A 15161-nucleotide genomic window follows, 5' to 3' on the forward strand; every position below is an offset into this window, starting at 1 on the left:
AGTTCATTTGAGGCGCCTCAACTTAATCCTGCTCAAGTCTGGGTGATGTGGTAATCGCAAATTTGAGCAAGGGAGCAAGAAGTTTGTGCTGACACACACTCGGCTGATAGAAAGTATTAACATAAAAAAGGCAAACGCACATCATGGCACAGCATAATTTGCCTCACCGGGGAGCGGGGACTTGATAAAGTGCCGAGGTCCTTCCCATAGGGACACCTTGGGAACGGTGGCGGTGTGTATTTGTGTGTGTGTGTGTGTGTGTGTATGGTCCCCACTTCATCTAAAAGCAAGCCCACCTCCCACGATAAGACCAGCAGCAGATATATTCTCCAGTGTGTCTTCATGAGAGGTGACTGCACTATTAAAAAGGTCTGCCTGCCCACGGAGCATGCTGAGAGACCCTGATAGAATATGCAGCACTGCAGGGAGCTGAAAGAAAACAGCTATTTTTACTAGAGATTACAGGGCATGATGCAGCAGCGCGGGAATAAACCGACCCAAGCAGGCCAAAAGAGAAAGAAGCCTCTGTTTGTTTCCACGGTGAAGGTTTCAGGTCCGACTTTGAGTGAGTTCAGATACGCAGCGGCAGAAAACCGGAGCGCAAAGAACAGGAAGCTGGATCTCTGCCCCCCCCCCCCCCCCGAAGTGCGTCTCCTTTTTCTATTTTGCATTCATCGAGCTCAACATCTCTGCCGCCCATTTGAACTTTTAATGCGTTTGGCCCTTTGCACGCAGATCTGCAGCCGGCAACATCTCTCACTTTTGATTTCAATATGATCCTCAAATACGCCTGCGTCTCTGCCAGCGTCTTCATCTGGCATAATAGTCTGGAATACATCAGAGAAGTTGGCAGAACTCGTGCACGTCTATCTAGTTGGTTTTTTTTGGGGAGGAACGCTCTGTTCTCATCAGTACTCGATGCTCTTCCTCGCAGGCAGAGGGCAGCAGTGTTTCAGTGGATATCTTCAGTGATCGCTCCTTGCTGCACAAAGCCACTCGCTCTAACTCACATTAAACCCTAGATTGAAATGATTTGACCCCTTCTATTTGGCGGAGGGTGGGCGGTGTGTGTGTGTGTGTGTGTGTGTGTGTGTGTGTGTGTGTGCTGCGACTGCCGGCCCGGTAGAGATGAAAGACCATGCAGAGCAAATCATCAGACGGACGGATTTGATTCTGTGGCGTGTGGGAGCATCTAAAGTAGGTTATCACCGCCGGAGAAAGTGACAGGCCTGTTATGATTCAAGGCAGATGATAAATGAAATCAAGTGCAGAGTCCTGCTGAGACAATAACCCAGAGATGATTGAAAGCGCTTTGGTGTCGGTGACAGCCATGCATCAGCTGACAAAACAGCACACATATCTGTCTATCATGTCAGCAAACAGCTCACGTCGGATTCTCTCATGTTATGAACGCGGGTGACGTGATTTACCGCACACGGAGCAGGAGCGACCGACTTCAGCAGAAACGTTTTCATTTTACAAGCACAACTCTCAAGATTTAAGGACTCTAATTAATTATGGGGGTTCAATAAGAGCTGCTGCAAAACAACCGGGTGATATTTTCTCTGTGCAAAGATTTGTAGCTTGACCTTTAGGGGTCAGCGTTACAGAATGGTTTGGAGAAAAAAAAAAAAGAAGAAAAAAAAACGGGCTGAAGGGGCCGGAAATTTACAGGTTGATCCGAGCTCCATCATGCACTGCCGGCGAAATGAGACACAAAGGAGCAGGGAGGGTCGCGGCAGCCGGGTAGTAATACTTTTTTTTTCCAGTTGTGAAATTCCGGCCGGCTGCTTTCAGATCGTGATGAATCGGTCTCCACTGAGGTTAATTGGGTGCTTAAGCGCCATGGAGACTCTCAGATCCTGGTGAAGTCAGAGGCGCTGTGAAGCAATGTTTCATTCATGTTTCAGAGGATGAGTTAGGCTACATTAGCTGAGGAGGAGATTTACACTGACGGAGGATGGATATGCACGAGGTAAGGTGAGTTAAGCCTCTCTAGTCAGAGGAAGGGTGTGTGTGTGTGTGTGTGTGTGTGTGTGTGTGTGTGTTCACCAGCTTGTGCCAAGCAGTTTGTTTAAACCCTAAAGTGTTTACTCCTTCAGTTAGGTTTGTTTGGGCGATGCTTTTCAAACTTGGCACTAGATGAGTGAAGCGAAACATGTGTGCCTCTATTCCAAGAGCGCTGCTGTGTGGGGTAACATAACCCCCCCCCCCCCCCATGAGGAAGGGACAAGCTGAAAGTGGCCAGAGAGGCAAGGTTGCTGCAGGTATAACACTAACATACCGTCTCTCGTCAGAAACAAAGGACATTCAAACAATAAGGGGGATTAAGGAAAATAATAAAATCCACATGAAATACGAGGCTTTGCAAAGATAGATCCTGCATCTGAGGGGTGACAGTAATTAAAATATGAAACATGACAGTTTAGTTTGTTTTTCAAAATGCCGTTAAAGGAAGGGATTAAACCAGGTTTGATTCAACAAGGCTCCAAAAAGTAATCTTCAATAAAACGTATCTGTACTGTATCAACGGAGGCTGAAATAATGAGAGGTGACGATCCAAAGCCAATAACACGTTTCTCCGTCTCCTCACTATTAATGTGTTTTAACAGGAACAGGGGCTTGTAAATGTGCCGGTTGTTAGTGCAGGTATCACCTATTGTACAAGTGTGGAGCCACACCCTTTGTTTTTCTTCTTCCTACGCAGGAAAAGAGGGATTAACTCCTTCACTGCTGACATGACAACCAGAGGGGAAAAAAGTGTTTTCTGACTTCAAAATATCACATTATGTAGCCTTACTGCATATCTGCAGCCATTTTACAGGGGATACCATTTTAAAACGAGTCAGCTGGAGACTTTGTTGGAATCAATTCACGGAGCTAACATTAACTAACTAGCTGGCAAAAAAAAAAAAAAAAATCAATATTTGCCAGACTGCAGACCTCTGTTGTGAAACAAAGAACCCAAATGTCGAGCGGTAAGTCTCGACGGCGACCGTTAACGGATACATTTTCAACCTGTTGTTGATGAGGTTAAACTGATTAGAAGGGGAAACGAGCGCAGGAGCCAAGACCTTAAGATTCAGGTGAATAAGACACACAACAGGTGACAGTGCATTAGCTCGGATTCTTCGGGAGGGCACTATGAAATTAACTAGCCAAGCAAGGATAAATGGTTTTATTATGGTGCATTAACATCATCATCCAAGGAGAAAGTGCAATAACACTCCCCACTGGTGTAGAGGGAGAGAAGGAGGAGGGGGGGGGGTTCATGAACAGGCACACAGCCAAAATCCTCCAGGGGACAAAACAACTGAGATAGATGGAGGTTGGAAACAACAGATAATGCAAAAACATTTCAACCACCATAAATCTTTCCTCTCAAGCACGGCCGTGATAGGCCCATTACTTCAGAGACCATCTCTGCGATAACACTTGTGACACCCCTCCGATGATTTTCTCCCGATCGTCGGTGAACTTTTGCCGCTGTAATTTGGGTGGGAGTGAATATCGCAGATCGTGACGCTCTCTCTGCATGTGCAACTTTTTTTTTTGGTTTTGTTTTGTTTTTTTCTTCCCAAACCGACTCAGGTGGCGAGTTCGCTGCAGAGGGCGGACTTATTAAATGATAAGATGATGAAATGGAAAGGACCGGGGGTTTTGTCGTTGACTTTGAATATCATTACACTTTCGATCGTCTTCAAGTGTTTCCCAGACACACGCGTGACACTTAAATTGATCGCTTTCCAACGAAACATCTGTGTCTGGTCACACAATTTACAATTTCAAAGGAGACAGTACAGCGCCGGGAGGCTGATTTCCATTTCAGTGGAATTACTTGTGGTATGAGAGAAAAAAAAAAAAAAGGGGGGTTATTAGGATTTTCAGTGACTTCAGTACAAAAACGCAGGCAGGTTGATCTCATTTTTTTCTCTTCCACCAAAGAATATCACAGAATCCACGGCTGTCTCGCTCAGTTATTTCAATTAACAGCGGAGAAACAGCCTAGCGAGTGATTAAGTGGTGTGATTAGTCATTATCAAACCACACACGACGCCTTCAAATTAACATCGGGATGTGACAACGGCAACACTGCCAGGGCAGATTTGACAAAGGGATCAAAGAAGATCCATTATAAACCGCTGAGTTAAAATGATAGGGAGCTCGTCTGGCGCAGGAAATAAAGTGACGAAGCTGCTGCCACTTTTTGAGAGACGACGACAAAACTAGTCTGGGAGAGAACATGTAGAAAGTTTCTGACCCAGAACGATAAAAAAAAAAGAAAAAGGGCTCTGATCTCAGGCTAGTCCTGTTGTCTGAAGACAGCTCAGGGAACAGTGTTCAATATGATTTTTTTTTTTTTAATTTAGAAAGCGATGTTATTCGTAACAGTAAACCGCCTCTTACAGCTGCCATGGTCACGCCTCAGTACATTCAATGTAAATCTAATTATTTTTGCCTCATTATTTTATCTGTTATGGCGGCAAAATAAAGCAAAGTTTGCTCCGTGCCTCCTGGCGAGTCAGGTCAAGTTAATTTTAAGGTTATTTCTGAAAAACCTATCATCGCATCGCACGGCCCCAGCAGGACTCCGTGGCTGTAACTAATTAGCGCTCACCGCAAGTCCAGAAAGCACCGAAATAAACCACAAGGAGAGCGCATCATACGCTCTGGAACTGAAAGTCATGGACACAAACTTTTCCCCGAACTGTTCGTACGGCATATACAGTACAAGCTTTTTGTTGTGAAGGCTTTCCTCAAAGACTTTGTTGTTTCCTGTAATCTGACATTTAAAGGAGGGAAGGTTTTCCATCCCTGGAAACAATACTGGAGGTAATTACATTCATTCTGAGCACAACGGGTGCCTCCTTTGAAAGGCTCCGTCTTACAGTTGGTGTAGTTGTTTGTGATAAAGGAGACTAATGGCTCGTGCTCTATTTAATGGGTTGACTGGTGGTGCACACCTCATGTAGCTCTCTCTCTCTTTTAGAGATTGATTGGGATAAAGCAGAACAACTGTAAGCACCGAACTTGCAGCATCATCTCGAATCAGTGCGTTAGTTATATTTGCCAGCTGTTTTTTCGTGGTTATACAGTCTTGTAAGTGCGCTGCAGGTTATTCATTAACCGTCCGAATGTTTCGTCATCTCACCGCGACGTATGTGCGTGTTCACTCGGGACATGTGGGGAGTGATGAGTGTGAATGTGGGTCAAGTTTTACCTTTTCTCGTCCCGGTACCATTCAAACTCCGGTGTGGGCACGGCCGTGGCGTCACACTGCAGTGTCCCCATGCGGCCCACTGGGGTCTCTGAGCTCTGGGTTTTCTTTATTGTTGGAGGGTCTGCAGAGTCACACAAGGTTGAAATAAGTCACATCTTAAAAGCCAATAACCAAACTCCTGTGCGCTGCAAAATCAAGTGTTTTTGCTCCTGCAAAATAAAATTTTAATTTTTAATTTTTTTTTGGAATGAACAGATTTCCTTTTCCTACAAGGTGAAAGTCATTATATCTCATCCACTATGTCTGAATAGGGACATTGATATTGAAGACAAGCCCTTTCTACAATGGCAAAGAGCTCTGTATTGAATCTCACTGAGAAAAGCAAAGAAACAAAATAATATTTTGGAAGTGAAAGTTTCTTCTACGTGTCAAATTTTCATTCTATATTTTAGGCCTTCAAGCCAAGAGAACCAATGTAAGATGCATTACTTGGAGCTCAGAAAAGTAATCAGTGCCAACACTTAGTTTGTCATACAGACAAACAATTCTACAAACATCAATATGTGGATTACTACCCGTTTTCCATTTAGGATTAAACACCAAGAAATGGTTTAGTATAGAAGTCTTCATCATTTCATTCCGGCACTTAGACTCGGCTAAAGTACAAATCGAACCAGCCGTACGTGTTTTGTTCAGATCAAAGAGAACTCCTCTGAGGGGAAGTGGGTGTGTGATGTCCCGGGAGGTGCTCATCAATCCAACAGATGTATTACACTCGACGGTTCTAACATGGACCCCCGATAAGATTTAATTAGGCGATCTTATTTTGAAATGCCCGAGCGTCTCTTTAACGATGACGGTACGTGACAATCGCCGCGTTGCAATCAAAGCGATGAGATGTTTATCTTTCTACCTGGATTCATCTTGAGAGGACTGAAGGGTGCTCCACAACTTTCAAGAGTCAGTCATCGCTCTCTGCCAAACAACATTCTCCAAGTCTCTACGCTCGCTTCCAATCCTGCCTTTAATATCTAACGAATGTATCATCCTGTGTGACGTCTCTAACATAGAAAGGTAGCCATCGTTGTCTGGTTACTTACAGCTGACGACCACGTTGACGTATTTGACGTCGGGCGTGGCGACGTCGTTGCTGGCCTTGCATTCGTAGCGACCCGCTTGGTTTCGCATGATGCCTATAATGTCCAGGTACTCCTCTCCGTCCAGCGGCTCTGCTGCAGAGAGTTGGAGACAGAGGTGATGGAGGAATGGAGGGAGAGGAGCCAAGAGAGAGAGAGAGAGAGACAGAAAGAAGGAGGAGGAGGGATGAAGACAAGGTTAACGTTTGAACTCCAGAAACCAGAACAATCTCCGATCACCATACTGTATACATTACTTTACACACATACTCATATTGAGCTTTGTTGGAGGCATGCTCACATGTATCTTCATACTTTTGATATTTATTGTTCTGTCAGATATCCGTTTATACTACTGTATGTTGTGAAGCGGAGCTTGTAGTGAAGAACGTATCATGCTACTTCCTGGCTCTTCAAAGTAAAAGCCCTTCCTGTTTTATGCTTTTCACGATCGACATGCAGCTTAACAGTATATGCAGTGTTACACAAGCGACATGAACCATATCAATTATATTATACAATCAAACAATTCACAACATACGACTTCTACAATTTAAGATTTACTCAGAACATAATTTAGACAAAATACTGTACATTGAGGTACAAAAAGGATTGTCAACATTGCTGAATGACATGTTTCATCGTTCATATTGGTATCAGATATGCGTCTTTATAGGTGTGAGTATGCTCAACATGAATTAGTTGATAGAACCTGTTATAACCTGTGTAGGAGTGTTTATAGTTTTTGGATTCCAGCATTGTAAAAGAATGGGAGACAACTTAAAAGTCCGTTGAGATTTGCTTTTGATTCGTGGCTAAAAAAATAAAATACAGCAGCGAGTTCAACTAGAGCGTTCATCCACACTCATATTGCACAAACAGAGTTGATTCAAATTCACAGTCAGGTCATGCTGAGAAACTCAGATTGAATGACTTCGATTGACTCTGAAACTGGAGGCGCATTTTGATATTCAACAACTTGTTAAGCTGACTTTTATTAGTTGTTTTTTCCTGACAGCTTCAATTAACAGAGGAGTTAACATCTGCAAATGTCAGACAAAACATCTTAACCGAGTGGAGGGAAACCACAGAGGCTATCAGACAGATATCTGACTAATTGCTTAATGAGCAATCCAGCTAATTAGCCACGCGGAGAACACCGTGTCTCGGCGTCTGATTAGGAACGATCTGCTTTGTCTTGTTGCAGATCTATGGGTGGGTCAGGAGGAGGCGATGGGCAAACTCTTTGATGTGCTGCCATATTAATTGCTTCATCTTTTCAACACCTCTAAAATAAATAGCATTGGAGTGAAGAGATATCGTTATTTGCAATGTCACAATGAATCACTGTGGCGATCGTGAGACATCGCCTTCGTTCGAAAAGCGGAGCGATGATTAGTGCCGCGTGCGACGATGCCGTTTGTTTGCACACAACAGAAAGACGTACAGCTCGTTCGTTTGGCTTGAATAATCATTCTAGGTACACCGCAGCGCGATGGGAATTGAAATTATTGGAAATTGGAAACTTAATAAGGAATCATCTGCTTGTAGCCAGTATGCCAACGGTGCAGATCTCATGATATTTCTCAAAAAAGATACAATTATCGGCCCTGAATGAGGGAGGGAGTCTCCTAGGACTAAGCAAATTTAATAATACAATAACATGGACTGATTCTTTTCTGAATCTAAGAAAATAGGGAATGATTGGATCTCGGCGGTGGAAATACATTGCGGGGAGGAGATCTCTGGGCTGAATGGGGAGAATGCACCGTTTGCAACAACAGTAAATGTCAACGGTCTCCATCGTGGGCAGGTTTCATGCTCGTGATACGTGCGAGGGGCTGCGGGGGCTTCCGCGACACGCCGAAGCGTTGCCACCTGAGAAATGAACAGGCAACTTCGGGGGACTCCGATATGGGAGGTTAGTCCAAAAAAAACAAAAACAAACAGCCGCTACGCTTCGGTGAACAAACCTAAACGCTTTGCCATTTCATGCCGTGAAGCTCGCAAAAAAAAAAAAAATCACCGGGTAACAAGAAAACATCCGTGGGACTTCTGTACACGCCTGAAGCTCAAACGCCCAAATATCTGAGTCCTCAGTGTTTGAAACAGAAAGAGAAATACGACTAAATGGTCCATATCAAGTGCCTGATGGAGATGGAAGTCAGTTCATACAGTATTAGTTCATATTGATTGAAAGATCAGTGGGAGAATGATCAAAGCCTGAGCCAGACCACATTCAGCCATATTCAGCTCCCACTGGACGAACTGCCGGAGCAACGTGATTGGAGAGGTATGATTGAAAATCTGTTGCCATGGAAATTCTATTGAAGCTCAATCTCTTCTTCAGCGCTTTGGTTTTGGTGCTGGATACACAGAGAGAGAAAACCAGGTGACTGCAAAGATCAAAGCATAGAGAGGAGAGAAGAGAGGAGAATCCAAATGAGAGATGAGAGGAAACGTCTCGACTAGTTATTTATTTATTCATTTTTTTTTTTCAAACGCAGCAATTAACTGTCTAATAATCTCACCTGGTGTGTGTATAGAGAGCAACTCAATCATGAAGGATAAAGGGAACGTGATGCATTGTCTAAAGTAACAATCAATTACAATACATTTCACGTACCTTCGTCCGTAGCCCATAGGAGAATACGGCGTCTTGCATGAGAAGTGTGCGCCGCACGTTATCTGTTTAATGAAGCGTAGCGAATAGATAGGTTAATCTTGCCTAGAGGGAATTGATTAGAGCGTGTGTACAGTGCATGCGTGTGTGTGTGTGTGTGCACACGGGGGGGGGGGGCCCACGCCGGCGTGCGGAGGCGTAACGTCTCCGTGGTGAGTGTGACGCTTGCGTGCACGAACTGGGATGAAGACACATTTCCTCGAGGGCTGTCAGGGAGCACTGACGGCGGTGAATGAGCGCATTAGAAAAGCCCCATGACTCCTGGCATTACACTATAATACATAATCACATTTCTATGCTAATCCGGAGGAAGGAGGGAGAGTCGGTGACAGCGAGGGGAACAGTATTAAGTAAGGGAAGGACCAAGGAGCCTTTCTTTTTTTCCCCCAAATCATTTTTTTTTTCCAGATAAAAATCAGCACGCTATATTACAGTAGCGCTAAACAAACAGCACAGCTGGTGTCATACATTTGAAGGTATTTGATAATAAACCAAAAGTATGCTAAAGTTGGGGGATTACCAAAGACAGTTGGGATTCATCGTCTGAGCACCGTACATATCTGTGCCGAAGTTCACGGCAATCTGTCCGATGGGTTTGTCAAGATGCTACGCTAAAAACAAAACACGGCAACCCGGTGGCGGTGCTGCAGAAAAGGCCAGTAGAGTCCATCCTCCGGGGACCAGGAATATCTGTACTCCATCCAGTAGTTGCAGAGACATTTCAGTCTGAAATGGACCGACAGATATTGTCGTTCCTGCAGCCAAATCGCAAATCAAGGTGAGATTATTATCATCGCCTAATAACGCTCAATATTGATGTCATTCTGTTCGTTTATAATAGCTGTGGAGTTGGCCAGGTACGGTAATAATGACAAATTGCTTGTAATATCGGACGATGCTGATATCGGACTGACCTCTAATGGTGGCAATGTGCAGCTTAAGCTAATGAGCTTCCATTAGCGTCATTGAAATGGTCATTGCTTTACAGGCCTGAATCACGGAGGTCTCCATTCAGAGCTTTTAAGGCGACTGTTTAAAATGGTGAGACAATGTGTTGCAAGTTGTAACTTTAACTGGGAGATTCAAACAACTCTATTCACTGTTGCACTTCTTTTTCTTTTTCTTTTTTAAAGGCAGAACAAATTCTTTACTTTTGTAAATGTCAGAAATGAAAGAGTGTGGAGTTCTTCCATCTCATAGAATAAACATTAATTAGAGAGAGAAACTTGTCAGTACAGCTAGTAAAATAAACTGTTCCAAAAGACTGTTTACTTCAAGTTGCTTCTTAAGACAATGCAATTATGAATCTTGTGATTTATAACTGACTTTCAAATAGCAATGTTCGATGAGCAACCCAGTCGTTCAGCAGATGGATGTGTGGATGGATGAAGATATTTTTAACATCGAAACTGTGGCTTTTTTCGGCAGCACTGACACCTATTTGTTCTTGCTCACACATTCTCATGGGTACACACACACACACACACACACACACACACACACACACACACACACACACACACACACACACACACACACACACACATATAGGTGTTCTTCAGCTTTCAGAATCTGTGAATGCAGGTCAGAGTTTCAACCCCTGCCGACCCCCTGCAGTATGTTTGTTGTACGTCTGATTATATTTCCACGTTGCAAGCGCTTTTCTCCGACTTCTCTCCTGCCGTACTCGGAGAGTGGGGGAAGCAGCCAGTCGGTATAGCCTTGAGCTACTCCAACAATAGAATTCACAATGAGGAACACAGAGAGAATGTAGGTGGCAAAAAACGCATTTTTCTACTATGAGAGAAAACAGGAAATGGAAACTCTGGGTCTCAGAAGGTGAACTGTGGAAAGATAAAGTCCCATGTACACTAAAGATAATCTCTGTACAAAATGTGGATGCAGCTATGAAAATGCTAAGTGTCATAATGACTTCCAATTTTGTGCTTGTAATATCTTTGGAAGAGGTATCCTATTTTAGGAACTGCAGATCTAATTTTAGAATGGAACTATTCCATGATTATCACAGAGAAATGTATACCCAGCACACACAAACCCAGAATTAAATTGCCTTTTTGCAGAGATGCCTGGTGATTGGACTATCGAAAAAAAAAAAGCATTGTTTTAGGAGCGGGTGAGAATGCTCCAAAACATACCGTCAATTAAAAACCATGTAATCACTGAGAATTGCAAGAAACATCTGCAAATAAAGAAGTTCTGCAGTGAGCTGCGCTGCCCATAACTAAAGCTAAATGAAGCTCCACAGCCAGCTTGTCTTCTTCTTCTTTGAAGGCTTATGAAATGTGTTGCAAAAAGGAGACGAAGTCTGTAGCGTTTACACACCGCATGTTGGCGGCTGAGCGGTGACGCTGCATCGATTGCTGCTTTTTAAACCCACCTTTCGCCCCTTCATGGACACCGAGCTCAAACTGCCATTAAAGTAATTTGCCATGCAGCCCGGCCCCGCAAAGAGCCATTACAGCGTTGAAAGCCCCGCGCCCCTTGAGATATGCAACAGCAGGCTTCTGTAAGTGAGTTGGGAATAGTTGAGGGGGCCTGGAAGAAGTGCGCTTCTACAAATGCCTGCCGGATACTGATTTGCATCGCGCTGGCAACTTTAAGTTTGTGTGAACAACTACAACTTTTCTATGTCAATTAAAAAAAAAAACACTCTGTAAGAGTGAGGGACAGCAGTGGGACACATCCTGTAGGTCCACGCATGCACACATGCCCTCTTCCTCCCTGGAGGGAGGGGGGGGGGGGGGGGGGGGGGAGGAAGAGAGAGGTGAGGGATGTGAATCACAAACCAGTAACTTCAACTGGCAACTGGAAGGCGGCCATTTGCATATCCTCATGCATCATTCATCAGCATCACTTTACCACAGTGCGAAACATTACATTTATTTTGCAAATGCTAATTTATGTTAAGCAGCGGATTTTGAGAAACTTCAGAGTCGAGTAGCATAAAAGATCCTGCGACATTTACTCTCTTTTGTCTGCGGGAGTGTGTGACAGCGCGTGCACACGCCCGTCACCCCCACCTTACACTCTGTGCGCGTGCACGTGTGCCTGTTTGAGCCGCTCGTTGTTTGGACAGTTGGTTTCCGGCTTTATCAGAGGAGGCCACACGGCAGCTATCTTCCCGTCAGGACTCGGTGTGATTTAAATGACGGGTCGACACATAATTGCAGAGTAACTGTCCTCATCAACATATTCCACCCGGTGGAGATAATGAAAAGATGACTGAGCTCGGAAGCTAAATGGATCTTAAGCTCACTTGTGACTCCGTTGACAGTGAGTTGCCAAAAACCAAACACACCGCGCAATGCAAATACACGTCAACGGGCCTCAATGCTGCTGTCTTAAAGGGATACAGCACTCAGAGCTTCGACGCAGTGATGTCTTACTGTGTGAGGAATTGGTTTTAAATGACAAACATCATTTCACACCATTAAAATCAAATCACTTGCAATCGAGAGACGTCTTAAGTCCTACGTAATGAAAGCACCAGAAATAGCCTGGTGAGACTCGTCGCGTTAATGTGTTCCTGGATTCTAACGTCTTTTTACACTTGGCGGCAATTCTGCATGAACAATATCTTCTCAGCAAGTCTGAGGACAAAAGGAGAACTTCCACTTCTATTCACCAGCCATTTCGCTGCCACCGCTGCTGGCGGAGCAGAAATAACACAGGTGTTGAAGCCAAAACACGACGGCTGTTTATTTGTCGCTTCTTGAGCCGGAGAAATGATACGCACAGAGGAGCGTCGCCGCCGTCTGTTTTTCTCAGCGCTGTCGTTCCTCTCTCTATTTCATTTTCCCCACTCACTCCTTCTTCTTCTTTTTCTTCTTCTTCTTCTTCTCCTTTTTCTTTTTCTTCTGCTTCTTCTTCTTCTTCTTCTTCTCCTTCTTCTTCTACTTCTTTTTCTTTTTCTTCTGCTTCTGCTTCTTCTTCTTCTTCTCCTTCTTCTTCTACTTCTTCTTCTTCTTCTACTTCTTCTTTTTCTTTTTCTTCTGCTTCTGCTTCTTCTTTTTCTTTTTCTTCTGCTTCTTCTTCTTCTTCTCCTTCTACTTCTTCTTCTTCTACTTCTTTTTCTTCTTCTTCTTCTCCTTCTTTTTCTTCTGCTTCTGCTTCTTCTTCTTATTCTTCTTCTCCTTCTTCTTCTCCTTCTCCTTCTACTTCTTCTTCTTCTAATTCTTCTACTTCTTCTTCTTCTAATTCTTCTACTTCTTCTTCTTCTTCTTCTTCTTCTTTTACTTCTGCTTCTTCTTCTTCTTTTACTTCTGCTTCTTCTTCTTCTTCTTCTACTTCTTCTTCTTCTACTTCTTCTTTTTCTTTTTCTTCTGCTTCTGCTTCTTCTTTTTCTTTTTCTTTTTCTTTTTCTTCTGCTTCTTCTTCTTCTTCTCCTTCTACTTCTTCTTCTTCTACTTCTTTTTCTTCTTCTTCTTCTCCTTCTTCTTTTTCTTCTGCTTCTGCTTCTTCTTCTTCTTCTTCTCCTTCTTCTTCTTCTTCTTCTCCTTCTCCTTCTACTTCTTCTTCTTCTACTTCTTCTACTTCTTCTTCTTCTTCTACTTCTTCTTCTTCTTCTTTTACTTCTGCTTCTTCTTCTTCTTCTTCTTTTTCTTCTGCTTCTGCTTCTTCTTCTCCTTCTCCTTCTTCTTCTTCTTCTTCTTCTTCTTCTTCTTCTTCTCCTTCTTCTTTTTCTTCTGCTTCTTCTTCTCCTTCTCCTTCTTCTTCTTCTTCTTTTTCTTCTGCTTCTGCTTCTTCTTCTTCTTCTACTTCTACTTCTACTTCTTCTTCTTTTTCTTCTACTTCTGCTTCTTCTTCTTCTTCTTCTTCTTCTTCTTCTTCTTCTTCGACTCCTCACAGGCCTTTGTTGTTGTTGTTTTTTCTCGGTGTGGCCCCTCATTGTTTGGCGCCGCATTGCTGCCGCTGTTTGTCCCGTTCAAGTCTGAGGCTTTAAAAAGGAGATTAATCGTCGATAAAACAGAATAGGGTTTAGTGATTGAATTCCCATGAAGGGTAGTTGGGTTGCCCGCTTTCTCTTCCACTTGGCTGATAAACAGATCCAGCCTTTTGTCGAGGGAAGACTTCTCATTACTGTCTGGATGGATTCAATGAGCTTGTGTTTGCCGTGGGAGAAGCGGCTTTGTGTTCATCAAAGATAGCAAGGTCAGGCACAGACTATCACTGCTCAGCCTTGTGTGTCGCTGGTTCTCTCCTTCCCCTCTCTCTGTCTTACACACACCTAACACACATGTGCAATGCAAAGTCAAACACACACACACACACACACACACACACACACACACACACATGATAGCATCGTTCATACACTTCTTCATGTCAGAACCTGAGATGAACTCTGGGATAAATGTTGTCGGACGGTGTTAGAAGATAGACGTACAGGGATGTGTGTGTGTGTGTGTGTGTGTGTGTGTGTGTTGCCAGTAGGGCCAAAGCTCTCCACTCATCATGTGCACTCCACACCACCATGACTCAGTTGTTTTTGTTTTTTTTAGTTACTGAAAGCAGCACCTAATCGGCATAGGGCTAGAAAAATAATTATACTCATTTATGTACTTCAACATTTTAATGATGTTTTTATTATGTCACCAACAACTATAAATTATAAAAACAAAAATATAAATATATTGCTAAAAATAATGTTGAGTCTGTTTACGTTTACTGGAGGACAGTTTAAATTGCTTTTCACGATGGAACGGAACAGTGGTGTAAAATAAATAGTCTGTCAGCCCTGAAATGGGTCGGATGTGCATTACAGTCATAATTCTCTTAAACAAAAGAGTTATAATATTACAAAAACAGCAGGATTTGTATCTATATGTATCTACAACACTATAGGAGAGTAGTAGTGATCAAAAAAACACGGGACTTTCAGCCACGAGGCCGGTGTTTGAGACCGCGGATCCCAAAATGTTGTTGTGAATTGTCTCGGTCATGACGGTTGTTGTAAACCTCACTAAGTGGTTTTGATGCCCAAACCTAAGTTATATTAAGCCCAACCACTGTTGTTTTTCCTAAACCTAAATAAATGGTTTTGTTGGCTAAGCCTACGGTTGCGTAATGTCGTCCAGACTGACAGAAGAAAACAAGAGAA

The 15161-nt window shown here is 43.4% G+C and overlaps 1 protein-coding gene across 1 annotated transcript in view; it reads right to left on the reverse strand.

Moving 5' to 3' along the window:
* Positions 1–15161, reverse strand: part of lsamp (limbic system associated membrane protein) — a 59396-nt gene that overhangs the window by 8518 nt on the left and 35717 nt on the right. The window contains exons 5-6 of the mRNA XM_068719925.1: positions 6322–6453; positions 5222–5342 (exon numbers count right to left, since the gene is read on the reverse strand). Coding sequence (XP_068576026.1) covers positions 5222–5342; positions 6322–6453 — 253 coding nt within the window. The remainder of the gene's footprint in view (positions 1–5221; positions 5343–6321; positions 6454–15161) is intronic.

Source organism: Cebidichthys violaceus, unplaced genomic scaffold, assembly GCF_023349555.1.
Source record: "Cebidichthys violaceus isolate CVI_PGR_0920_01 unplaced genomic scaffold, fCebVio1.0.p SCAF_242, whole genome shotgun sequence".
Taxonomy (NCBI): Eukaryota; Metazoa; Chordata; class Actinopteri; order Perciformes; family Stichaeidae; genus Cebidichthys; species Cebidichthys violaceus.